Source organism: Pseudorasbora parva, chromosome 6 (genome assembly GCF_024679245.1).
Source record: "Pseudorasbora parva isolate DD20220531a chromosome 6, ASM2467924v1, whole genome shotgun sequence".
NCBI lineage: Eukaryota > Metazoa > Chordata > Actinopteri > Cypriniformes > Gobionidae > Pseudorasbora > Pseudorasbora parva.
In genome coordinates, this window is record NC_090177.1 from 4214974 (window position 1) to 4242237 (window position 27264).

Consider the following 27264-nt stretch of genomic DNA (forward strand, 5'->3'; position numbering starts at 1 on the left):
TAAATCAGTAGCCCCGCCCACCGACTCGTCTAAATCAGTAGCCCCGCCCACCGACTCGTCTAAATCAATAGCCCTGCCCACCGACTCGTCTAAATCAGTAGCCCCACCCACCGACTCATCTAAATCAGTAGCCCCGCCCACCGACTTGTCTAATTCAGTAGCCCCGCCCACCGACTAATCTAATTCAGTAGCCCCGCCCACCGACTAATCTAATTCAATAGCCCCGCTCACCGACTCATCTAATTCAGTAGCCCCGCCCACCGACTAATCTAATTCAATAGCCCCGCCCACCGACTCGTCTAATTCAGTAGCTCCAATGGATTATAGCTATTTAGCCTCGAAAGCATGAAAGAGTGCTCCCTTTACAATCACAATTAAAGGATTAGTTACATTTTAAATAACCTTATGTCACCCGAGTTGTCCATGTCTTTCTTTCTTCAGTGGTAAAGAAATGAAGGTTTTGATGAAATCATTCCAGGATTTTTCTCCATATAATGGACTTCAATGGGCCTCAAACGGCTCAAGGTCCAAATGACCGTTTCAGTGCAGCTTCAGAGGGCTTTAAACGACACCAGACGATGAATAAGGGTCGCATCTAGACAAACCATCGCTCATTTACACACAAAATACAAATGTTTAAGTTTTATAAGCACAAATGCTGGCCGTGCTACAGAGTCAGAGTTTACAAGCGTGTGGCAGGAGGACCATTCACACATATTTACGTCTTTGTGCCACTTTATATTTGCATTAATATTCTGTGTTAATTTGCTTGCCTGTATAAAGTATGCATATTCAATAATGTCTTTTAATATCACTGTCATAAGCCCTATTCGGACGGGATTAGATTAACCTGGGGACGTGGGGGTAAAGTAATTTTACCTCAGGACATCTGTAATATTAATGGCCAATTCGGACGGGATAAGACATCTCAGTAAAACTAGCAGGGAATAACTCGCTTTACACACCACGGTAACCTCAGTGTCGTCATGTGTGTATAACGTTACTGTTATCAAGAGAGCAAACACACAACATGAGCACCAGTCTAAACTCCGTCTCAGGTTATATGTTTTAATAAACAGTTAGGTCCAGTCTTACAATTCTGATTAGATTGTCTTGGTAATAGACACGTTCCTAGAGCTAAAATAAGTGTTGTGCCTCTAATAAGTGCGTTTGATCTTTTTGCTTTAAATGATATGCGGAAAATACTTGACGTTTGCCACAGAGTTATCTCTCCACCTACAACCGAATGCTTCAAGGGCCTCCATGCTCGCAAAATGTGCTTTTTTAAAACTTTTAAACAGGAAATGACGGAATTGTACCATACAATTTTACAGCGGGTCTATTCGAACGGGCCAAGGTCATTTTTCCAGACCTTTTTACAAAAGGTAAATAGGCTTGTTCAACTTCACCCAGCGATGTGCAGGCCGATCGGCGGCTGACTTGAAGCACTGCATGCCGGTCAGAAATTTTGTCCGACTTGAGACAGCGCCGATGGCACGTGACTGTGACGTATGTCAAAAAAGTACCGTGAGAGTGATTAGAGATCACCCGGCTGATGCAGCCGCTGCAGATTCTCAAGGCGGACTGCAGGAGGCGGCTCGAGCTCTGATGACGACACAGCTGATCCACGATTGGCTCTGATGACGACACAGCTGATCCACGATTGGCTCTGATAACGACACAGCTGATCCACGATTGGCTCTGATGACGACACAGCGGATCCACGATTGGCTCTGATGACGACACAGCTGATCCACGATTGGCCGGATTCACCCCATAACAGCGATCACGTGTGTTTCTTGTTTATTCTAAAACCTTACGTTACACTAATGCTCAAAAATCATTTATTTATAATAGTAAAACCTCTTTTCATGTAGCCGCGGTTATATTCTCATGTTTATCAAACTAAAACTGATAAAAACCATTGACAACACTACATTCATTGATAGTGTAGGTTTATATGTTGAACATTAATCTTGTCCAAATAGATGCTTTATTAAGCAGTACATAAAGTGTTGAATGAAAATGTCATTTGAAACATCTGTGTATTTAAGAAATATTGCATTTATTTAACTTCAGCTGTGATAAAGTTTGTAAACGCAGTGCAAGCGTCACCACGAGAAGCAGAAAGTGTCCGATTTCATGTCTCCTCCCCGCCTGCACTCCGCTACTCTCGCTGATCGCATCCATCCAGCCGCAGCCGATGTCGAACACACCTAATGTCTCTGTAATCTTTACTGACATTGTCCGTAATGATTACCGAGATGGCACATTCGGACGGGACTAAAATCACAGAGACCCTCTGTGTAATAATTACTTTAACCCCACGTCCCCATGTTAAACTAATCCAGTCCGAATTGGGCTTTACTACAAACCTGGTAAAAATGAGTTGGACATTCAAGGGTGTGACATCAGATGAAAACTAGGAATAGTGATTTATCAACCAACCAATGAGTGCGTGGGAATGTTAACGAGTGGGTCATCTGTCACTAATTTCACTTTAACAAGAAACCCAGGTGATGAAAATTTATGACATTTTAAAAGCCCTGGCTTTAAATCGGTTTTAGAAAGCATAGCTAGATTGTGTTCTGTCATCAAGATGGCAGTTTCAACCTTTATGTTTTTGGTCTTTTTGTGTCACCAACTGGTGCTCAATGGTAAAGGTGTTGTTTTCATTTTACTGTAATGTTTTATGCAAGTAAAATACATTTTCAACTTTCTCCAATTTTTTACATCTTGTTTTCAGGACTTTGCTCTCCAATTGGGCGTCAGCTATACACGACTAGTATTAAGCAAGTACACTTGGAAAGCAAAGGTTTGTAACTGTGGTTTTTAACTTGTTGTCCCATGTAACTCAAACTCTCGGTTGATTAAGCCAAATTTTGTTTGCTTGAAGCCTGCTGATTACAAGAAGTCTGGAAGTAGATGTGTAGATGCTAAGAAAGTGTGCCATTCTACTTCCTTTGTTTAATTTATTTTATTTTTATGTAACCTATTTGGTGCACTTTGCCACCTACTTGGTTTTGCAATTTGTTTTAATCTGTATTCATTGAGAACAAGGATTATATTGTTTCTTTGGTGCTTATTGATTGCAGATCCTTGTGAGATGACAAAATAAGTTGAATACTTAAACATCAGCTTGTTATAATTGCAATTTAGAATTAAAATGCAATATAATAACTAGAATCTAACTATCTAACTGACCCTGGAAGATGATTTGCTCTAGAGCAGGTTATGTTCAGAGAGACTGCCTTGCTATGGCTACTTGCATACCCTGAAATGTACCTTTTTTTTTTTTTCAGAACCGGAAGTTTAGGTTATCCGCTTGTTGTTAAACCCAGATGTGTCACAACCTGCTTTCATGAATACACTAGAATGACTACTTGTATTAATGCCTTTTTGTTTTCTAGGTGGTCCCTTGTCTTATACGAAGAAACTAAATCCAAAACAACCAGTCGTCACAAAGTCTAATATGGCTGTTATGCAGTCTTTGAAGAATGCATCTGGGCTAACTGTCCAAGAAGGTTTGTCCTGATGATGAGGTTGACACTGACTATGGAGAGAACTTAAGCCTTTTCTCTTTTTGCCCCAGTTTCTTTAGGCAATGATGGGATGTTGAAAGGACCCACCTCACTCACTGCTAAGGTTATTGGGGAGACCAGCCCTGTCCCAGTTGAGGTGATCAGCCAAGTGCCCACTGAGCTTGATGTGAAATTGCCTGAGATCAACCACGTCCCAGTTGAGGTGATCAGCCAAGTGCCCACTGAGCTTGATAGGAAGTTCCCTGAGTCCAGCCCTGTCCCAGTTGAGGTGATCAGCCAAGTGCCCACTGCGCTTGATGGGAAGTTCCCTGAGACCAGCCCTGTCCCAACTGAGGTTACTGTGAAATTGCCTGAGATCAGCCCTGTCCCCACTGTGGTTGAGGTGAAGTTGCCTGAGATCAGCCCTGTCCCCAATGAGGTTACTGTGAAATTGCCTGAGATCAGCCCTTTCCCCACCGAGGTTACTGTGAAGTTGCCTGAGATCAGCCCTGTCCCTACTGCGGTTGAGGTGAAGTTGCCTGAGATCAGCCCTGTCCCCACTGAGGTTGCTGTGAAGTTGCCTGAGGTCAGCCCTGTCCCCACTGAGGTTGCTGTGAAGTTGCCTGAGATCAACCCTGTCTCAGTTGAGGTCAGTCCTGTTCCCACTGAGGTTGAGGTGAAGCTGCCTGAGATCAGCCCTGTCCCTACTGTGGGTGAGGTGAAGTTGCCTGAGATCAGCCCTGTCCCCACTGAGGTTGCTGTGAAGTTGCCTGAGGTCAGCCCTGTCCCCACTGAGGTTGCTGTGAAGTTGCCTGAGATCAGCCATGACACAGTTGAGGAGACCAGCCCTGTCCCCACTGTGGGTGAGGTGAAGTTGCCTGAGATCAGCCCTGTCCCCACTGAGGTTGCTGTGAAGTTGCCTGAGGTCAGCCCTGTCTCAGTTGAGGTCAGCCCTGTTCCCACTGAGGTTGACGTGAAGCTGCCTGAAACCAGCCCTGTCCCCACTGTGGGTGAGGTGAAGTTGCCTGAAACCAGCCCTGTCCCCACTGTGGGTGAGGTGAAGTTGCCTGAGAGCAGCCCTGTCCCCACTGTGGTTGAGGTGAAGTTGCCTGAGATCAGCCCTGTCCCCACTGAGGTTGCTGTGACGTTGCCTGAGATCAGCCTTGTCCCCACTGAGGTTGCTGTGACGTTGCCTGAGATCAGCCATGACACAGTTGAGGAGACCAGCCCTGTCCCTACTGTGGGTGAGGTGAAGTTGCCTGAGATCAGCCCTGTCCCCACTGAGGTTGCTGTGAAGTTGCCTGAGATCAGCCCTGTCCCCACTGAGGTTGCTGTGAAGTTGCCTGAGATCAGCCCTGTCCCCACTGAGGTTGCTGTGAAGTTGCCTGAGATCAGCCCTGTCCCCACTGAGGTTGCTGTGAAGTTGCCTGAGATCAGCCCTGTCCCCACTGAGGTTGCTGTGAAGTTGCCTGAGATCAGCCCTGTCCCCACTGAGGTTGCTGTGAAGTTGCCTGAGATCAGCCCTGTCCCCACTGAGGTTGCTGTGAAGTTGCCTGAGATCAGCCCTGTCCCCACTGAGGTTGCTGTGAAGTTGCCTGAGATCAGCCCTGTCCCCACTGAGGTTGCTGTGAAGTTGCCTGAGATCAGCCCTGTCCCCACTGAGGTTGCTGTGAAGTTGCCTGAGATCAGCCCTGTCCCCACTGAGGTTGCTGTGAAGTTGCCTGAGATCAGCCCCGTCTCCACTGAGGTTGCTGTGAAGTTGCCTGAGATCAGCCCCGTCTCCACTGAGGTTGCTGTGAAGTTGCCTGAGATCAGCCCTGTCTCAGTTGAGGTCAGCCCTGTTCCCACTGAGGTTGACGTGAAGCTGCCTGAAACCAGCCCTGTCCCCACTGTGGGTGAGGTGAAGTTGCCTGAGATCAGCCCTGTCCCCACTGAGGTTGCTGTGACGTTGCCTGAGATCAGCCCTGTCCCCACTGTGGGTGAGGTGAAGTTGCCTGAGATCAGCCCTGTCCCCACTGAGGTTGCTGTGACGTTGCCTGAGATCAGCCCTGTCCCTACTGTGGGTGAGGTGAAGTTGCCTGAGATCAGCCATGACACAGTTGAGGAGATCAGCCCTGTCCCCACTGAGGTTGCTGTGAAGTTGCCTGAGATCAACCCTGTCCCAGCTGAGATCAGCCCTGCCCCCACTGAGGTTGAGGTGAAGCTGCCTGAGATCAGCCCTGTCCCCACTGTGGGTGAGGTGAAGTTGCCTGAGATCAGCCCTGTCCCCACTGTGAGTGAGGTGAAGTTGCCTGAGATCAGCCCTGTCCCCACTGTGGTTGAGGTGAAGTTGCCTGAGATCAGCCCTGTCCCCACTGAGGTTGCTGTGAAGTTGCCTGAGATCAGCCCTGTCCCCACTGAGGTTGAGGTGAAGTTGCCTGAGATCAGCCCTGTCCCCACTGTGGGTGAGGTGAAGTTGCCTGAGATCAGCCCTGTCCCCACTGTGGGTGAGGTGAAGTTGCCTGAGATCAGCCCTGTCTCAGTTGAGGTCAGCCCTGTTCCCACTGAGGTTGAGGTGAAGCTGCCTGAGATCAGCCCTGTCCCTACTGAGGTTGCTGTGAAGTTGCCTGAGATCAACCCTGTCCCCACTGAGGTTGAGGTGAAGTTGCCTGATATCAGCCCTGTCCCCACTGTGAGTGAGGTGAAGTTGCCTGAGATCAGCCCTGTCCCCACTGAGGTTGCTGTGAAGTTGCCTGAGATCAACCCTGTCCCCACTGAGGTTGAGGTGAAGTTGCCTGAGATCAGCCCTGTCCCCACTGTGGGTGAGGTGAAGTTGCCTGAGATCAGCCCTGTCCCCACTGTGGTTGAGGTGAAGTTGCCTGAGATCAGCCATGACACAGTTGAGGAGATCAGCCCTGTCCCCACTGTGGTTGAGGTGAAGTTGCCTGAGATCAGCCCTGTCCCCACTGAGGTTGAGGTGAAGTTGCCTGAAACCAGCCCTGTCCCCACTGTGGGTGAGGTGAAGTTGCCTGAGATCAGCCCTGTCCCCACTGTGGGTGAGGTGAAGTTGCCTGAGATCAGCCCTGTCCCCACTGAGGTTGAGGTGAAGTTGCCTGAAACCAGCCCTGTCCCCACTGTGGGTGAGGTGAAGTTGCCTGAGATCAGCCCTGTCCCCACTGTGGGTGAGGTGAAGTTGCCTGAGATCAGCCCTGTCCCCACTGAGGTTGAGGTGAAGTTGCCTGAAACCAGCTCTATACCCACTGAGGTTGCTGTGAAGTTGCCTGAGATCAACCCTGTCTCAGTTGAGGTCAGCCCTGTTCCCACTGAGGTTGAGGTGAAGCTGCCTGAGATCAGCCCTGTCCCTACTGAGGTTGCAGTGAAGTTGCCTGAGATCAGCCCTGTCCCCACTGAGGTTGCTGTGAAGTTGCCTGAGATCAGCCCTGTCCCCACTGTGGGTGAGGTGAAGTTGCCTGAGATCAGCCCTGTCCCCACTGTGGGTGAGGTGAAGTTGCCTGAGATCAGCCCTGTCCCCACTGTGGGTGAGGTGAAGTTGCCTGAGATCAGCCCTGTCCCCACTGAGGTTGAGGTGAAGTTGCCTGAGATCAGCCCTGTCCCTACTGAGGTTGCAGTGAAGTTGCCTGAGATCAGCCCTGTCCCCACTGAGGTTGAGGTGAAGTTGCCTGAGATCAGCCCTGTCCCTACTGAGGTTGCAGTGAAGTTGCCTGAGATCAGCCCTGTCCCCGCTGTGGTTGAGGTGAAGTTGCCTGAGATCAGCCCTGTCCCCACTGAGGTTGAGGTGAAGTTGCCTGAAACCAGCCCTGTCCCCACTGTGGGTGAGGTGAAGTTGCCTGAGATCAGCCCTGTCCCCACTGTGGGTGAGGTGAAGTTGCCTGAGATCAGCCCTGTCCCCACAGAGGTTGAGGTGAAGTTGCCTGAAACCAGCCCTGTCCCCACTGTGGGTGAGGTGAAATTGCCTGAGATCAGCCCTGTCCCCACTGAGGTTGCTGTGAAGTTGCCTGAGATCAGCCCTGTCTCAGTTGAGGTCAGCCCTGTCCCCACTGAGGTTGCTGTGAAGCTGCCTGAGATCAGCCCTGTCCCCTCTGAGGTTGCTGTGAAGTTGCCTGAGATCAGCCCTGTCCCCACTGAGGTTGCTGTGAAGTTGCCTGAGATCAGCCCTGTCCCCACTGTGGGTGAGGTGAAGTTGCCTGAAACCAGCCCTGTCCCCACTGTGGGTGAGGTGAAGTTGCCTGAGATCAGCCCTGTCCCCACTGTGGGTGAGGTGAAGTTGCCTGAGATCAGCCCTGTCCCCACAGAGGTTGAGGTGAAGTTGCCTGAAACCAGCCCTGTCCCCACTGTGGGTGAGGTGAAATTGCCTGAGATCAGCCCTGTCCCCACTGAGGTTGCTGTGAAGTTGCCTGAGATCAGCCCTGTCTCAGTTGAGGTCAGCCCTGTTCCCACTGAGGTTGAGGTGAAGCTGCCTGAGATCAGCCCTGTCCCCACTGAGGTTGCTGTGAAGTTGCCTGAGATCAGCCCTGTCCCCACTGAGGTTGCTGTGAAGTTGCCTGAGATCAGCCCTGTCCCCACTGTGGGTGAGGTGAAGTTGCCTGAGATCAGCCCTGTCCCCACTGTGGGTGAGGTGAAGTTGCCTGAGATCAGCCATGACACAGTTGAGATCAGCCCTGTCCCTACTGTGGGTGAGGTGAAGTTGCCTGAGATCAGCCCTGTCCCCACTGAGGTTGAGGTGAAATTGCCTGAGGTCAGCCATGTCCCAGTTGAGGAGTCCAGTCAAGTCTCTGTTGCAGTTGATGGGAAGTTGTCTAAATCCTGCCATGTCCCAGCTAAGGTTGATGGAAAGTTGACCATGTGCTTATGCTCTAAAATCTCTTAGATCTGTCCATCACTCAATCTGTCATTTTATATCTTCAGCCAATAAAACACTATTTTTGGAAAAGTGCTTCCTCTTGTTTGAATGGTGTCCCACTTTTTCAAAACCAGTCCAATGATGTGACTTCATGCCATACTAAATGTGTATTCCTTGTAATAAGAGGGACTTTGCATGAGTATATAAACTTTACTGTTTACTTGTCAAGGCTATACAGGGGTCCTGAAAGAGGTTCATGCCAAAACCTTTGCAACCCAATGTTTGTAAGCTACAAAAAATGCACATTTGTGACATGTGCTGGCATATTACATGTTCAGAGTCCTGCATGACTACTTGAGCACCTGTGCAAGTTACTCTGGAAATATAAAGAAATTCCCTTTAAATTACTTTTCTGATTACTTAATTTGCACAAAATGCCTCTTGCAGATACTCAAGCTGAAACTAATGCTCTTGAGATGGTTGAAACTATTGCTGTTTTTCTATTTAGGAAATTTCATGTAGCCAATTACAAAGTATCTGATTTCTTAAATACAATGACCAATAATTTCACATTTAGTTATTTAGCAGATGCTTTTTTCAATCCAAAGTGTCTTGCAAAAAAGGAGAGCAATAGAAGCAACTAAAACAAGGGCAACAGCATTAAAGTGCTGTAAGAAGTCTCAGGTAATCAAGCAAAGTACACATTTTTAGCAAACAGAAAATGTAATTGTATAGTTAAAGGTGCCCTAGAATGAGTTGAAACTCAAATTGTCCTCTGATATCTACGTGGAGGGTATGTGGCTTATTTAAGGGCAAAAATTGTCCAGATACAATTGTACAGGTCCTTTTACAACCCTAGAGATTTTCCTCAACATGGATAGTATGTATTCTTTTGAGAGAAATGCTCTGATTGGGGGATTTAAATTGCTGAATCTGGCAATTGCAAGCTCGAACACTTTTCTTCCCCCCCCCCCCCCCCCCCCCCCAACAAAACCAAACCCAGTGCTTTTTGTTCAAGTTTTTATTTTTTAAATTACATTTTAGACTCGTCTTTTTTCTTCAACGATATTGCAGGTTTATACACTCACCTATTAGGAACACCATACTAATTCTGTGTTTGACCCCCTGTAGCCTTCAGAACTGCCTTAATTCTACGTGGCTTTGATTCAACAAGGTGCTGAAAGCATTCTTTAGAAATGTTGGCCCATATTGATAGGATAGCATCTTGCAGTTGATGGAGATATGTGGGATGCACATCCAGGACACGAAGCTCCCGTTGCACCACATCCCAAAGATGATCGATTGGGTTGAGATCTGGTGACTGTGGGGAACATTTTTGTACCGTGAACTCATTGTCATGTTTAAGAAACCAATTTGAAATGATGAAGGCTTTGTGACATGGTGCATTATCCTGCTGGAAGTAGCCATCAGAGGATGGGTACATGGTGGTCATAAAGGGATGGACATTGTCAGAAACAATGCTCAGGTAGGCCGTGGCATTTAAACGAGGCCCATTTGGAACTAAGTGTGCTAAGAAAACATCCCTACACCATTACACCACCACCACCAGCCTGCACAGTGGTAATCAGGCATGTTGGATCCATGTTCTGAAAAACTTAAGTATAAAAGCAAGTTATCAAATTTCTTAAAGCTAAGAATCACTCTTACTCTCCCAGTTATTTAAGAGAGCTTAAGAGGTCTCTCAAGTGGTTAGGAGTTGCCAGTAGGGGGCTTGTGATGGCGCTGAGGAGACAGAGATGTGCGCAAATCTTTCAAGAGAGGAAGAATGTGTTCGAAATGTTTGACGTCAAACAGTTAATCAAACGGTATCGTTTGGACAGAGCAGGCATCATCTTTTTCAGTGCTGGTTAATGTTGGGCTTTATAATAAATAAATAAAAACCTGTTCGTCTAATTCAGCAAGCAGTAGCGATCGCTGCTTCCTCCTGCCAGTTCGGTTTTCGTTTGGAATCCATGATGGTTGATTATATTAAAAAAAAAATATCTAGGCTATATATAGGCAGGTCAGTTAACAGCACACCAGTTTAAAACTTTTAATTAAGACATGGTGGAAAACATGATTATCTTTAATTTCAAATATGTATATTAAAATGTATTCTCTAGAAAACTTTATTGTCAAATGTGTATTGGATGTAAACTCCTCTTAGTAATTTCACAATTCAATGTGAATTTATCTGAGAATATTCTTAAATAAGGACATCTAGGCCTGTTCAGTGATTGGTTCATACCTACGACTTCATCCAAAATCCCATTTGTGGCACAGCAAAGTGTCGTAAAACAACTCTAAGACTGAACTAGAATTACTCACAAGAACATTGCTGAGAATTGACTTAAGAGTAAAAAAATTATTGGCTCAAAGCTGCACTCAAATGTTAGTTATCAAGCATCCCAATCATCAATCAGGGCCCATATTTATCAAACATCTTAGAATTACTCACAAGAACACTGCTAAGAATTGACTTAAGAGTAAAAAATTCTTGGCTCAAAGCTGCGCTTAAAAGTTAGTTATCAAGCATCCCAATCATACTTTAAGTAAAGTGTAGGACTAAATCTTAAGTGCTAGTCTTAGAGTGGATTTACGACACTTTGCTGTGCCACAAATGGAATTTTGGATGATGTCATAGGCATGAACCAATCCCTGAATAGATGTCCTTATTTAAGAATATCCTCAGATAAATCCACATTGAATGGTGAAATTCCTAAGAGGAGTTTACATCCAACACACATTTGACAATAAAGAGTTTTCAAGAGAATTAATAAAGAGTAATGTCAAGAGACATTATAATATACACATTTTAAATGAAAGATAAACATGTTTTCATCCATTTAATTAAATTTTTTAAACTGGTGTGCTGTTAAATGACCTGCCTATATATAGCCTAGATTTTTTTTAAATATATAATCAGCCACCATGGATTCCAAAAGAAAACCGGCATGGCAGGAGGAAGAAGCGATCGCTACTGCCTGCTGAATTACTCGAACAGTGTTTATTTTTTATTTTTAATAAAACCCAACATTAACCAGCGCTAAAAAAGATGATGTCTGCTCTGTCCAAACGATACTGTTTGATTAACTGTTTGTCGTCAAACATTTCGAACACATTCTCCCTCTATTGAAAAATTTGCGCACGTCTCTGTCTCCTCAGCGCCATCACAAGCGCAACTCCTAACCACTTGGATTTTGGATGATGTCATAGGCATCCAACAAACATTTGACAATAAAGAATTTTCAAGAGAATACATTATAATATACACATTTGAAATGAAAAATAAACATGTCTTAATTACAATTTTTAAACTGGTGTGCTGTTTACTGACCTGCCTATATATGGCCTAGATTTTTAAAATATATAATCAGGCATCATGAATTCCAAAAGAAAAACGAACTGGCAGGAGGAAGAAGAAGCGATCGCCACTGCTTGCTGAAATAGTCGAACAGCGTTTTTAAATTTTATTATAAAGCCCAACATCAACCAGCGCTGAAAAAGATAATGCCTGCTCTGTCCAAACGATATCGTTTCTCGATAACACAAAGGATAACACATTCTTCCTCTCTTGAAAGATTTGCGCACGTCTCTGTCTCCTCAGTGCCATCACAAGCCCCTACTGGCAACTCCTAACCACTTGAGAGACCTCTTAAGCTCTCTTAAATAACTGGGAGAGTAAGAGTGATTCTTAGCTTTAAGAAATTTCATAACTTGCTTTTATACTTAAGTTTGAAAGTAGGAGTAAATTTCATGAATTTTCAGCACTTAAGACTAAAATAGCACTTTGAGAAGCTTGATAAATACGGGCCCAGGACTAAATCTTAAGTGTCAGTCTTAGAGTCGATTCACGACACTTTGCTGTGCCACAAACGGGATTTTGGATGATGTCATAGGCATCCAACAAACATTTGACAATAAAGAGTTTTCAAGAGAATACATTATAATATACACATTTGAAATGAAAAATAAACATGTCTTAATTACAATTTTTAAACTGGTGTGCTGTTTACTGACCTGCCTATATATGGCCTAGATTTTTAAAATATATAATCAGCCATCATGAATTCCAAAAGAAAAACGAACTGGCAGGAGGAAGAAGAAGCGATCGCTACTGCTTGCTGAAATAGTCGAACAGCGTTTTTAAATTTTATTATAAAGCCCAACATCAACCAGCGCTGAAAAAGATAATGCCTGCTCTGTCCAAACGATATCGTTTCTCGATAACACAAAGGATAACACATTCTCCCTCTCTTGAAAGATTTGCGCACGTCTCTGTCTCCTCAGTGCCATCACAAGCCCCTACTGGCAACTCCTAACCACTTGAGAGACCTCTTAAGCTCTCTTAAATAACTGGGAGAGTAAGAGTGATTCTTAGCTTTAAGAAATTTCATAACTTGCTTTTATACTTAAGTTTTTCAGAACATGGATCCAACATGCCTGATTACCACTGTGCAGGCTGCTGGTGGTGGTGTAATGGTGTGGGGATGTTTTCTTAGCACACTTAGTTGAATATCCTCAGATAAATTCACATTGATTGGGGAATTCCTAAGAGTTTACATTCAACACATATTTGACAGTAAAGAGTTTTCAAGAGAATACATTATAATATACACATTTGAAATGAAAGATAAACATGTCTTAATTTCAATTTTTAAACTGGTGTGCTGGTTACTGACCTGCCTATATATGGCCTAGATATAGCCTAGATTTTTTACAGCCACCATGGATTCCAAAAGAAAACCGAACTGGTAGGAGGAAGAAGCGATTGCTACGGCTTGCTGAATTAGACGAACAGCATTTTTTTAATTATAGTCTAAAGTCCAACATTAACCAGCACTGAAAAAGATGATGCCTGTTCCGTCAAAAATGATACAGTTTGATTAACTGCTCGTCGTCAAACCTTTCGAACACATTCTCCCTCTATTGAAAGATTTTGTGCACGTCTCTGCAGATCTAATTGAATATTTGTTTTATTCTATTTTATTGTTATTCTATGATATTTTACAAAATATGTATGTTCGATTACCACATGCTGTTTTAATAAAGTTGTATTATTTAACCTTGTATGTCATTTTTACTCTTTGAAAGGGTTGCAGGTGTTGATTATAATTAATTTACTAGGATAACAATAGACCTATATAAAAAGCATAATGTCTGACATTAAAAATTAACCACAAACATGCTAAATGGGGAATATCTATATAGCATAAAATAAGTTGTCAGAACGCCGCCTTGCAATTGCTGAATGTCGCGTCTTACAAATTTACTTTGTTACAATGTTGCGAGCATAGTAGAAAGCAGAAATGCAACGTGCCACAAACGTTGCAACAACGTAAACGTGTTTGCTGGTGTCTCCTCAGTGCCATCACAAGCCCCTACTGGCAACTCCTAACCACTTGAGAGACCTCTAGAGCTGTCTTAAATAACTGGGAGAGTAAGAGTGATTCTTAGCGCTAAGAAATTTGATAACTTGCTTTTATACTTAAAGGGTTACTTCAGCGATTAGCATATGGCTTTGTATCAGTAGAAACCCTGGAGTATATTCAAATGATTGTGCTTTTCCCCCTCATATCCCCCTGAGACAAGAGATTTATGCATTTTATTTCTGGAAAAATTCCTCCTATGATGCAAATTTACGAGATTTGCATCATAGGAGGAATGTTTGGCCAGCGGCTAAAGACTACAGCCAGTAGAGGGAGCCATTTCTGCATGTTTTGAACCCGCACATGGGGGATGGAGATCACACTCACAGCTCAGCTCGCAGGCACTCATTTAAATGGAGCTATGGTGAGCAATGTAAGTCTTTTAACTTCTCAAATTAATTTCTATGAAAGTTAAGCTTGCAAAGGCATTAACTGAAACGCGCCAGACTGAACTCGCGTTGTGAATGTATGCCGCGAGTGTAGTCGTGATTACCTCAGCTCTCATCACTCATCAGCTCATTTATCTCACTCCTGCAGTTAGTGCTCAGTGCTGTGATACTCGCGGTGACTCACTCATTATATTGAACAGACACGTTCAGTTTTTAATTGTAGTGTCTTCTCCAACTCAGTCACAGTAACCAAGTAGGTGACTTTGGGAATGGCTTCACAGGGCAGTGAAATATTCTGGGAATTGTAGTCTTTCATCCCCATGAGACAAAAATACATTTTCTGTCTTTTCTCAATCTAGAAGGCACCAAATTCAAAAATAATTTCACATTTCTACTACATTGATGACCCAGTTTAAATAAAGATTTATCTTCCCAGCGCTGAAGTATCCCTTTAAGTTTGAAAGTAGGAGTAAATTTCATGAATTCTCAGCACACGTAAGCTGGGCATACACTGTGCATTTTTCGTCCGATTTCGAGCCGAATTCTGACTCGTGCGACTCTTTTTTGTCACGGGGCAATTTTCAGGTTTATCGTGCGTCGTTTGTCGTGAGGTGTTCGTGCAGTGTACAGGGGGAAACGAGAGGCGACAAACCTCTCACGATCGGGAATCGGATGGTCGGATGAATTTCTGGCGTGTCAGAAATTCTGATCGCTCCTCGTGAGGTTATCGCACAGTTGAAGCAAAGCCACAAACTGATTGCCCTATTTCCCCTCACTGCGCCTGCGCGAAAGCAGAAGTTTAACGATTTCATTTTTAAAAGCATTAAGGAAGAAAACGAAGAGAGGGAGATCTTTAATTATGTAGGCAGCTATCAAATAACAGAAATTAAGTAAACTGTTGTGCCTCCAGTTTGTGTTGTGTACAGGGAGTGCAGAATTATTAGGCAAATGAGTATTTTGACCACATCATCCTCGTTATGCATGTTGTCTTACTCCAAGCTGTATAGGCTGGAAAACCTACTACCAATTAAGCATATTAGGTGATGTGCATCTCTGTAATGAGAAGGGGTGTGGTCTAATGACATCAACACCCTATATCAGGTGTGCATAATTATTAGGCAACTTCCTTTCCTTTGGAAAAATGGGTCAAAAGAAGGACTTGACAGGCTCAGAAAAGTCAAAAATAGTGAGATATATTGCAGAGGGATGCAGCAGTCTTAAAATAGCCAAGCTTCTGAAGCGTGATCATCGAACAATCAAGCGTTTCATTCAAAATAGTCAACAGGGTCGCAAGAAGCGTGTGGAAAAACCAAGGCGCAAAATAACTGCCCGTGAACTGAGAAAAGTCAAACGTGCAGCTGCCAAGATGCCACTTGCCACCAGTTTGGCCATATTTCAGAGCTGGAACATCACTGGAGTGCCCAAAAGCACAAGGTGTGCAATACTCAGAGACATGGCCAAGGTAAGAAAGGCAGAAAGTCGACCACCACTGAACAAGACACACAAGCTGAAACGTCAAGACTGGGCCAAGAAATATCTCAAAACTGATTTTTCTAAGGTTTTATGGACTGATGAAATGAGAGTGAGTCTTGATGGGCCAGATGGATGGGCCCGTGGCTGGATTGGTAAAGGGCAGAGAGCTCCAGTCCGACTCAGACGCCAGCAAGGTGGAGGTGGAGTACTGGTTTGGGCCGGTATCATCAAAGATGAGTTTGTGGGGCCTTTTCGGGTTGAGGATGGAGTCAAGCTCAACTCCCAGTCCTACTGCCAGTTTCTGGAAGACATCTTCTTCAAGCTGTGGTACAGGAAGAAGTCTGCATCCTTCAAGAAAAACATGGTTTTCATGCAGGACAATGCTCCATCACACGCGTCCAAGTACTCCACAGCGTGGCTGGCAAGAAAGGGTATAAAAGAAGAAAATCTAATGATATGGCCTCCTTGTTCACCTGATCTAAACCCCATTGAGAACCTGTGGTCCATCATCAAATGTGCGATTTACAAGGAGGGAAAACAGTACACCTCTCTGAACAGTGTCTGGGAGGCTGTGGTTGCTGCTGCACGCAATGTTGATGGTGAACAGATCAAAACACTGACAGAATCCATGGATGGCAGGCTTTTGAGTGGCCTTGCAAAGAAAGGTGGAAATATTGGTCACTGATTTGGTTTTGTTTGGTTTTTGAATGTCAGAAATGTATATTTGTGAATGTTGAGATGTTATATTGGTTTCACTGGTAAAAATAAATAATTGAAATGGGTATAAATTTGTTTTTTAAGTTGCCTAATAATTATGCACAGTAATAGTCACCTGCACACACAGATATCCCCCTAAAATAGCTAAAACTAAAACTTCCAAAAATAGTCAGCTTTGATATTAATGCGTTTTTTGTGTTCATTGAGAACATGGTTGTTGTTCAATAATAAAATTAATTCTCAAAAATACAACTTGCCTAATAATTCTGCACTCCCTGTATATCCAGTGCATATTATTCATTTAGCTAGTTGGTCATTAATTTACTTGTTTTACTTTGACATTTTAATTTTAACTTTATTTTATTTTTTAAATTAATTAATATTTAGCCTAGGCCTACTTAATCTTATTATGATGGAAAGTGGGAACCGTCTTGACACGTCATGTTGTCTTTTTTTTTTCTTTTTTTCTTCCTTTTCCCGTTTTAATTCATGAACGCGAGTCAGTGGATATCACGCAATGCTCAGTCTCAAACCCAGTCAATTATTCACTACAGAAAGTGAAAGTAAAATCTGACAAGCTTTCGGCGCATATTCTCAGACAACGAGAGATAAATGTAATTCAACATGCTAATAACGTAGCCTACTGCCTTAATTTATTTTCTTAATATTTCTATTTTGGTCCATATTGTGAGAAAAAAAATAGAGACGGACATCATTGCAGTGTTCTGACATTATAATCATATAATTATAGACCTATAATTCCTTGTTTAATCGGGCTTAATGTTTTTAAATAGTGTGGAGTAATCTATCTATTAATTTATGTAGTGTGTCGATTATGATTTATGAAATTGTTGGGGAGAGGGGGGCAAATTAATGTAATATCAATTTAATAATAAAAGTAGGCCTACTCTAATAATAATAATAATTTTATACATACATTCTAAATCCTCTTGATATCAATAGCTGATGCATTTACCTCTCTATAATACACCATGGTCTGTCGTCGCCACGGGGGTTTTATTGCGCATTTTTCACCCGTACAGTGTGAGCAGACAAGACGCGCTCGACGGTTGGACCGCACAGTGTGAGCACATCAATCGTGAGCTTTGGCTTTACATCGCATGCGATCTACTCGTACAGTGTGAGTAGGTAACCTTGCTGAAATCTCATAGAAATCGCACAATGTATGCCCAGCTTTACCGGCATGCATCTCGCGCTGATCACCGGTGATCGGTTCTGCGCAGATTTTGCTCATCTCAAACTAGCCTAATGTCTCTGTAATCTTCACTGACGTTGTCCGTAATGATTACCGAGATGGCACATTAGGACGGGACTAAAATCACAGAGACCCTCTGTGTAATAATTACTTTAACCCCACGTCCCCATGTTAAACTAATCCAGTCCGAATTGGGCTTTACTACAAACCTGGTAAAAATTAGTTGGACATTCAAGGGTGTGACATCAGATGAAAACTAGGAATAGTGATTTATCAACCAACCAATGAGTGCGTGGGGATGTTAACGAGCGGGTCATCTGTCACTAATTTCACTTTAACAAGAAACCCAGGTGATGAAAATCTATGATTTTTAAAAGCCCTGGCTTTAAATCTGTTTTAGAAAGCATAGCTAGATTGTGTAATCTGTCATCAAGATGGCAGTTTCAAACTTTATGTTTTTGGTCTTTTTGTGTCACCAACTGGTGCTCAATGGTAAAGGTGTTGTTTTTGTTTTACTGTAATGTTTTATGCAAGTTAAATACATTTTCAACTTTCTCCCATTTTTAACAACTTGTTTTCAGGACTTTGCTCTCCAATTGGGCGTCAGCTATACAAGACTGGTATTAAGCAAGTACACTTGGAAAGCAAAGGTTTGTAACTGTGGTTTTTAACTTGTTGTCCCATGTAACTCAAACTCTCGGTTGATTAAGCCAAATTTTGTTTGCTTGAAGCCTGCTGATTACAAGAAGTCTGGAAGTAGATGTGTAGATGCTAAGAGTGTGCCATTCTACTTCCTTTGTGTAATTGTTTTTATTTTATTTTTATGTAACCTCTTTGGTGCACCTTGCCACCTACTTGGTTTTGCCATTTGTTTTAATCTGTATTCATTGAGAACAAGGATTATATTGTTTGTTTGGTGCTTATTGATTGCAGATCCTTGTGAGATGACAAAATAAGTTGACTACTTAAACATCAGCTTGTTATAATTGCAATTTAGAATTAAAATGCAATATAATAATAACTAGACTCTACCTATAAAATCTATTTAAACTATAATTGTATAAAACACATCTGAATACCTTAAGCAAACTGACCCTGGAAGATGATTTGCTCTAGAGCAGGTTATGTTCAGAGAGACTGCCTTGCTATGGCTACTTGCATAACCTGAAATGTACCTTTTTCAGAACCGGAAGTTTAGGTTATCCGCTTGTTGTTAAACCCAGATGTGTCACAACCTGCTTTCTTGAATACACTAGAGTGACTACTTGTATTAATGCCTTTTTGTTTTCCAGGTGGTCCCTTGTCTTATACGAAGAAACTAAATCCAAAACAACCAGTGGTCACGAAATCTAATATGGCTGTTATGCAGTCATTGAAGAATGCATCTGGGCTAACTATCCAAAAAGGTTTGTCCTGATGATGAGGTTGACATTGACTATGGAGAGAACTTAAGCCTTTTCTCTTTTTTTGCCCCAGTTTCTTTAGGCAATGATGGGATGTTGAAAGGACCCAGCTCACTCGCGGCTAAGGTTATTGGTGAGAGCAGCCCTGTCCCAGTTGAGGTGATCAGCCAAGTGCCCACTGAGATTGATGTGAAGTTGCCTGAGATCAACCATGTCCCAGTTGAGACCAGCCCTGTCCCCACTGAGGCTGCTGTGAAATTGCCTGAGATCAACCATGTCCCAGTTGAGGTGATCAGCCAAGTGCACACTGCGCTTGATGGGAAGTTCCCTGAGACCAGCCCTGTCCCAGTTGAGGTGATCAGCCAAGTGCCCACTGCGCTTGATGGGAAGTTCCCTGAGACAAGCCCTGTCCCAATTGAGATCAGCCAAGTGCCCACTGACGTTACTGTGAAATTGCCTGAGATCAGCCCTGTCCCCACTGTGGTTGCTGTGACGTTGCCTGAGATCAGCCCTGTCCCAGTTGAGATCAGCCCTGTCCCCACTGAGGTTGCTGTGACGTTGCCTGAGATCAGCCCTGTCCCAGTTGAGATCAGCCCTGTCCCCACTGAGGTTGCTGTGTTGCCTGAGATCAGCCATGACACAGTTGAGGAGATCAGCCCTGTCCCCACTGTGGGTGAGGTGAAGTTGCCTGAGATCAGCCCTGTCCCCACTGTGGTTGAGGTGAAGTTGCCTGAGATCAGCCCTGTCCCCACTGAGGTTGAGGTTAAGTTGCCTGAGATCAGCCCTGTCCCCACTGTGGGTGAGGTGAAGTTGCCTGAGATCAACCATGTCGCAGTTGAGGAGATCAGCCCTGTCCCCACTGAGGTTACTGTGAAGTTGCCTGAGATCATCCCTGTCCCCACTGAGGTTGAGGTGAAGTTGCCTGAGATCAGCCCTGTCCCCACTGAGGTTGAGGTGAAGTTGCCTGAGATCAGCCCTGTCCCCACTGTGGGTGAGGTGAAGTTGCCTGAGATCAACCATGTCGCAGTTGAGGAGATCAGCCCTGTCCCCACTGAGGTTGCTGTGAAGTTGCCTGAGATCAGCCCTGTCCCCACTGAGGTTGCTGTGAAGTTGCCTGAGATCAGCCCTGTCCCCACTGTGGTTGAGGTGAAGTTGCCTGAAATCAGCCCTGTCCCCACTGAGGTTGCTGTGACGTTGCCTGAGATCAGCCCTGTCCCAGTTGAGATCAGCCCTGTACCAACTGATGTTGCTGTGAAGTTGACTGAGATCAGCCCTGTCCCAGTTGAGATCAGCCCTGTCCCCACTGAGGTTACTGTGAAGTTGACTGAGATCAGCCCTGTCCCAGTTGAGATCAGCCCTGTCCCCACTGAGGTTACTGTGAAGTTGCCTGAGATCAGCCCTGTCCCCACTGTGGGTGAGGTGAAGTTGCCTGAGATCAGCCCTGTCCCCACTGAGTTTACTGTGAAGTTGCCTGAGATCAGCCCTGTCCCAGTTGAGATCAGCCCTATCCCCACTGAGGTTTCTGTGAAGTTGCCTGAGATCAGCCCTGTCCCAGTTGAGATCAGCCCTATCCCCACTGAGGTTTCTGTGAAGTTGCCTGAGATCAGCCATGACACAGTTGAGGAGATCAGCCCTGTCCCCACTGAGGTTGAGGTGAAGTTGCCTGAGATCAGCCCTGTCCCCACTGAGGTTGCTGTGACGTTGCAAAAAATGAGCCCTGTCCCCACTGAGGTTGAGGTGAAGTTGCCTGAGATCAGCCCTGTCCCTACTGTGGGTGAGGTGAAGTTGCCTGAGATCAGCCCTGTCCCCACTGAGGTTGAGGTGAAGTTGCCTGAGATCAACCCTGACTCAGTTGAGGTCAGCCCTGTCCCCACTGAGGTTGCTGTGAAGTTGCCTGAGATCAACCCTGTCCCAGCTAAGATCAGCCCTGTCCCCACTGAGGTTGCTGTGAAGTTGCCTGAGATCAGCCATGACACAGTTGAGATCAGCCCTGTCCCCACTGAGAATACTATGAAGTTGCCTGAGATCAGCCCTGTCCCTACTGTGGGCGAGGTGAAGTTGCCTGAGATCAGCCCTGTCCCCACTGAGGTTGCTGTGAAGTTGCCTGAGATTAGCCCTGTCCCCACTGAGGTTGCTGTGAAGTTGCCTGAGATCAGCCCTGTCCCCACTGAGGTTGAGGTGAAGTTGCCTGAGATCAGCCCTGTCCCCACTGAGGTTGCTGTGAAGTTGCCTGAGATCAGCCCTGTCCCCACTGAGGTTGAGGTGAAGTTGCCTGAGATCAGCCCTGTCCCCACTGAGGTTGAGGTGAAGTTGCCTGAGATCAGCCCTGTCCCCACTGAGGTTGAGGTGAAGTTGCCTGAGATCAGCCCTGTCCCCACTGAGGTTGAGGTGAAGTTGCCTGAGATCAGCCCTGTCCCCACTGAGGTTGAGGTGAAGTTGCCTGAGATCAACCCTGTCCCCACTGTGGGTGAGGTGAAGTTGCCTGAGATCAACCATGTCCCAGTTAAGGAGATCAGCCCTGTCCCCACTGAGGTTACTGTGAAGTTGCCTGAGATCAGCCCTGCCCCCACTGAGGTTGCTGTGAAGTTGCCTGAGATCAACCATGCCCCAGTTGATGAGATCAGCCCTGTCCCCACTGAGGTTGAGGTGAAGTTGCCTGAGATCAGCCCTGTCCCCACTGAGGTTGCTGTGACGTTGCAAAAAATGAGCCCTGTCCCCACTGAGGTTGAGGTGAAGTTGCCTGAGATCAGCCCTGTCCCTACTGTGGGTGAGGTGAAGTTGCCTGAGATCAGCCCTGTCCCCACTGAGGTTGAGGTGAAGTTGCCTGAGATCAACCCTGACTCAGTTGAGGTCAGCCCTGTCCCCACTGAGGTTGCTGTGAAGTTGCCTGAGATCAACCCTGTCCCAGCTAAGATCAGCCCTGTCCCCACTGAGGTTGCTGTGAAGTTGCCTGAGATCAGCCATGACACAGTTGAGATCAGCCCTGTCCCCACTGAGAATACTATGAAGTTGCCTGAGATCAGCCCTGTCCCTACTGTGGGTGAGGTGAAGTTGCCTGAGATCAGCCCTGTCCCCACTGAGGTTGCTGTGAAGTTGCCTGAGATCAGCCCTGTCCCCACTGAGGTTGCTGTGAAGTTGCCTGAGATTAGCCCTGTCCCCACTGAGGTTGCTGTGAAGTTGCCTGAGATCAACCATGTCCCAGTTGAGGAGATCAGCCCTGTCCCCACTGTGGGTGAGGTGAAGTTGCCTGAGATCAACCATGTCCCAGTTAAGGAGATCAGCCCTGTCCCCACTGAGGTTACTGTGAAGTTGCTTGAGATCAGCCCTGCCCCCACTGAGGTTGCTGTGAAGTTGCCTGAGATCAACCATGCCCCCACTGAGGTTGAGGTGAAGTTGCCTGAGATCAGCCCTGTCCCCACTGAGGTTGCTGTGACGTTGCAAAAAATGAGCCCTGTCCCCACTGAGGTTGAGGTGAAGTTGCCTGAGATCAGCCCTGTCCCTACTGTGGGTGAGGTGAAGTTGCCTGAGATCAGCCCTGTCCCCACTGAGGTTGCTGTGAAGTTGCCTGAGATTAGCCCTGTCCCCACTGAGGTTGCTGTGAAGTTGCCTGAGATTAGCCCTGTCCCCACTGAGGTTGCTGTGAAGTTGCCTGAGATCAACTCTGTCTCAGTTGAGGTCAGCCCTGTCCCCACTGAGGTTGCTGTGAAGTTGCCTGAGATCAGCCCTGTCCCCACTGAGGTTGCTGTGAAGTTGCCTGAGATCAACCCTGTCTCAGTTGAGGTCAGCCCTGTCCCCACTGTGGTTGCTGTGAAGTTGCCTGAAGTCAGCCATGTCCCAGTTGAGGAGTCCAGTCAAGTCCCTGTTACAGTTGATGGGAAGTTGTCTAAATCCTGCCATGTCCCAGCTGAGGTTGATGGAAAGTTGACCATGTGCTTATGCTCTGAAATCTCTTAGATCTGTCCATCTCAATCTGCCATTTTATATCTTCAGCCAATAAAAAACTATTTTTGGAAAAGTGCTTCCGCTTGTTTGAATGGTGTCCGACTTGTTCAAAACCAGTCCAAGGATGTGACTTCATACCATACTAAATGTGTATTCCTTGTAATAAAAGGGACTTTGCATGAGTATATAAAAAGGAAACTTGACTGTTTCCTTGTCAAGGCTATACAGGGGTCCTGAAAGAGGTTCATGCCAAAACCTTTGCAACCCAATGTTTGTAAGCTACAAAAAATGCAAATTTGTGACATGTGCTGGCATATTACATGTTCAGAGTCCTGCATGACTACTTGAGCACCTGTGCAAGTTACTCTGGAAATATAAAGAAATTCCCTTTAAAAGTTACTTTTCTGATTTCTTAATTTGCACAAAATGCCTCTTGCAGATACTCAAGCTGAAACTAATGCTCTTGAGATGGTTGAACCTATTGCTGTTTTTCTATTTAGGAAATTTCATGTAGCCAATTACAAAGTATCTGATTTCTTGAATACAATGACCAATCATTCCACATTAAGTTATTTAGCAGATGCTTTTCATTTTCAATCCAAAGTGTCTTGCAAAAAAGGAGCAATAGAAGCAACTAAAACAAGGGCAACAGCATGAAAGTGCTGTAAGAAGTCTCAGGTAATCAAGCAAAGTACACAAACTTTTTTTTAACAAACAGAAAATGTAATTGTATAGTTAAAGGTGCCCTAGAATGAGTTGAAACTCATTGTTCTGATATCTATGTGGAGGGTATGTGGCTTATTTAAGGGCAAAAATATGTCCAGATACAATTGTACAGGTCCTTTTACAACCCTAGAGATTGTCCATAGGATGTAATACCCTGTTTTTGCCTTATTTGGAAGGGTCATGAATATTAATGTTGAGCTTTGCTCTGATTGGCTTATTTCAGCAGCTTACACAAGTTCAGTTGTTCAGCGATGCGGCTCGTGAGTCCTGACAAAACACGGACTGACTGAATTACACTTTAAGCTGAATTTTTTGTGCTAAAATGCAGCTTATTTGTTTATTGGTGTTTTCAGATCATCTACGCTTGCATGCATATGGTTGCCAGATTGCACATGTTTAGGTAAAACATGGATCATATGTATGTGTTCTTTTTAGAGAAAAGCTCTGATTAGGGGAATTAAATTACTGAATCTGGCAATTGCAAGCTCGAACACTTTTCTTTTCCCCCCAACAAAACCAAACCCAGTGCTTTTTGTTCAAGTTTTTATTTTTTAAATTACATTTTAGACTTTAGTCTTTTTTCGTCAACGATATTGCAGGTTTATACACTCGCCTATTAGGAGCACCATACTAATTCTGTGTTTGACCCCCTGTCGCCTTCAGAACTGCCTTAATTCTACGTGGCATTGATTCAACAAGGTGCTGAAAGCATTCTTAAGAAATGCTGGCCCATATTGATAGGATAGCATCTTGCAGTTGTTGGAGATTTGTGGGATGCACATCCAGGACACAAAGCTCCCGTTCCACCACATCCCAAAGATGATCAATTGGGTTGAGATCTGGTGACTGTGGGGAACCTTTTTGTACCGTGAACTCATTGTCATGTTCAAGAAACCAATTTGAAATGATTCAAGCTTTGTGATGGTTATCCTGCTGGAAGTAGCCATCAGAGGATGGGTACATGGTGGTCATAAAGGGATGGACATGGTCAGAAACAACGCTCAGGTAGGCCGTGGCATTTAAACGAGGCCCATTTGGAACTAAGGGGCCTAAAGTGTGCTAAGAAAACATCCCCACACAATTACACCACCACCACCAGCATGCACAGTGGTAATCAGGCATGTTGGATCCATGTTCTGAAAAACATTCCAGGATTTTTCTCCATATAATGGACTTCAATGGGCCTCAAACGGCTCAAGGTCCAAATTGGTTTCAGTGCAGCTTCAAAAAGCTTTAAATGTCACCAGACGATGAATAAGGGTCTTATCTAGACAAACCATCGCTCATTTACACAAACTACAAAAGTTTACGTTTTATAAGCACAAATGCTGGCCGTGCTACAGAGCAGGGATGGAAATTAGCACCCGCCACCACCCAAATGCGGGTGATTTTGAGTTGTGGCGGGTAAACTCGCTTCACCTACCGGCCACAGTGACGGGTAAATAAAAATATCATACTGTTGCATGCAATCGATTGCTGCCGTATATGTCCGAATGTGAGCAGCCGTTTTCGCCGTCATTACACGGATGTAGTGCCAGAAGATGTGAATAAGAACTTGCGTGCGCTGAGAGAAGATACACATGAGTGAGGTCAAGTTAAAAAATTTGGTTTGAATTTTATTTTATACTGTAGATTGTTGCAATGAGCTAAATAAATATTTGCATAATTTGTAAGTTGTGATTTATTATTTGAAACTTTAATATTAATTCATACAATTGCAATGCCTTAATTTTTAGTAAAGTTACACAGTCATAGCATTAGCCATAAATACAATGGTACTAATAATTGGCATAATTTCTTTTGGTGTTTCGGTCAAGAATTTTTATTTCGGTGCATCCGGTGCTCGGTATGTCGTCAACATGCTTCAGAAGATGCCAAAACTAATAGTTTCATTGTTGGGACTAAAAACCTAAAACTGGAAGCCATAAAAGACCACGAATCATCCAAATGCACATCTGGGTTTAAAAAAAAAAGAGCACACAGAGCACAGAGCCCTACTCATTTAATGAAATGTATATCAGTTCATGGTTTGTGTGTGTATAAGAGAGAAAGAGAAAATGTCAGTATTTCATTGAGACTTGAAATTAAATAAACTTTTAAAGTACTGTAGAGCTTGTAGTATTCATTTTTCACATGCAGTTACACATTGTCGGTTAAAAACAAGAAAGTGGCTGGTAAAAACATTGAGTGGCTGGTAAAAACATTGAGTGGCTGGTAAAAACATTGAGTGGCTGCTAGATTTTGAAATCCACCAGCCACAGTGGCTGGTGGACAAAAAAGTTAATTTCCATCCCTGCTACAGAGTCAGTGTTTATAAGCGTGTGGAAGGAGGACCATACACACATATTCACGTCTTTGTGTCACGTTATCGTTTAAAACGTTTTTACAAACACAGACTTGGTACTTCCGCTGACGTCAAGCGTGACCTTTTCAACGTAATTGCGTATTATGTGATGTCACGAACGCATTTTTAATTGACACATTTTCTCTATGATGTTTTTTGAAAGGAAAATGCTTAACGAGAAACCTTGTATTGCATTAATATTCTGTGTTCATTTGCTTGCCTGTATAAAGAATGCATATTCAATAAGGTGTATATTGAATGTGGTCTTTTAATATCAATGTCTTACTACTACAAACCTGGTAAAAATTAGTTGGACATTCAAGGGTGTGAGATCAGGGCCCATATTTATCAAACATCTTAGAATTACTCACAAGGACACTGCTAAGAATTGGCTTAAGAGTAAAAAAATTCTTGGCTCAAAGCTGCGCTTAAAAGATATCCCAATCATACTTTAAGTAAAGTGTAGGACTAAATCTTAAGTGCTAGTCTTAGAGTGGATTTACGACACTTTGCTGTGCCACAAACAGGATTTCGGATGATGTCATAGGAATGGACCAATCACTGAAGAGATGTCCTTATTTAAGAATATCCTCAGATAAATTCACATTGATTGGGGAATTCCTAAGAGGAGTTTACATTCAACACATATTTGACAATAAAGAGTTTTCAAGAGAATACATTATAATATACACATTTGAAATGAAAGATAAACATGTCTTAATTTCAATTTTTAAACTGGTGTGCTGTTAACTGACCTGCCTATATATGGCCTAGATATAGCCTAGATTTTTTACAGCCACCATGGATTCCAAAAGAAAACCGAACTGGTAGGAGGAAGAAGCGATTGCTAAGGCTTGCTGAATTAGTCAAACAGCATTTTTTTAAATTATAGTCTAAAGTCCAACATTAACCAGCACTGAAAAAGATGATGCCTGCTCCATCAAAAACGATACAGTTTGATTAACTGCTCGTCGTCAAACCATTCGAACACATTCTCCCTCTATTGAAAGATTTTGTGCACGTCTCTGCAGATCTAATTGAATATTTGTTTTATTCTATTTTATTGTTATTCTATGATATTTTACAAAATATGTATGTTCGATTACCACATGCTGTTTTAATAAAGTTGTATTATTTAACCTTGTATGTCATTTTTACTCTTTGAAAGGGTTGCAGGTGTTGATTATAATTAATTTACTAGGATAATAGACCTATATAAAAAGCATAATGTCTGACATTAAAAATTAACCACAAACATGCTAAA

The 27264-nt window shown here is 44.0% G+C and overlaps 1 protein-coding gene across 5 annotated transcripts; it reads left to right on the plus strand.

The window, feature by feature from the left end:
• Positions 1-2562: 2562 nt before the first annotated feature.
• Positions 2563-23006, plus strand: LOC137078276 (mucin-2-like). Of its 5 annotated transcripts, none has more exons than XM_067445438.1 (7): positions 2563-2657; positions 2747-2815; positions 3411-3524; positions 3593-4806; positions 5311-7563; positions 21563-21628; positions 22154-23006. In XM_067445438.1, the coding sequence occupies exons 1-7, from the start codon at positions 2600-2602 to the stop codon at positions 22940-22942; spliced, it is 4563 nt and encodes a 1520-aa protein (XP_067301539.1). In that variant the 5' UTR covers positions 2563-2599; the 3' UTR covers positions 22943-23006. The 5 variants fall into 5 exon arrangements, with proteins under 5 accessions (XP_067301539.1, XP_067301537.1, XP_067301538.1 ...); XM_067445436.1 differs by having other exon boundaries at positions 5311-6723; positions 6829-7563; positions 21563-23006; XM_067445437.1 differs by having other exon boundaries at positions 5311-6429; positions 6766-7563; positions 21563-23006.
• The last annotated feature ends 4258 nt before the right edge of the window (positions 23007-27264 follow it).

Bases quoted from the DNA above. Each gene is read 5' to 3' on its own strand.
- LOC137078276 (XM_067445434.1), top strand. From the start codon at position 2,600: ATGGCAGTTTCAACCTTTATGTTTTTGGTCTTTTTGTGTCACCAACTG. The intron at 3,525-3,592 runs GTTTGTCCTGAT...TTTTTGCCCCAG, and splicing joins TGGGCTAACTGTCCAAGAAG to TTTCTTTAGGCAATGATGGG. The intron at 7,564-21,562 runs GTTGCTGTGAAG...GCCCCCACTGAG, and splicing joins TCAGCCCTGTCCCCACTGAG to GTTGCTGTGAAGTTGCCTGA.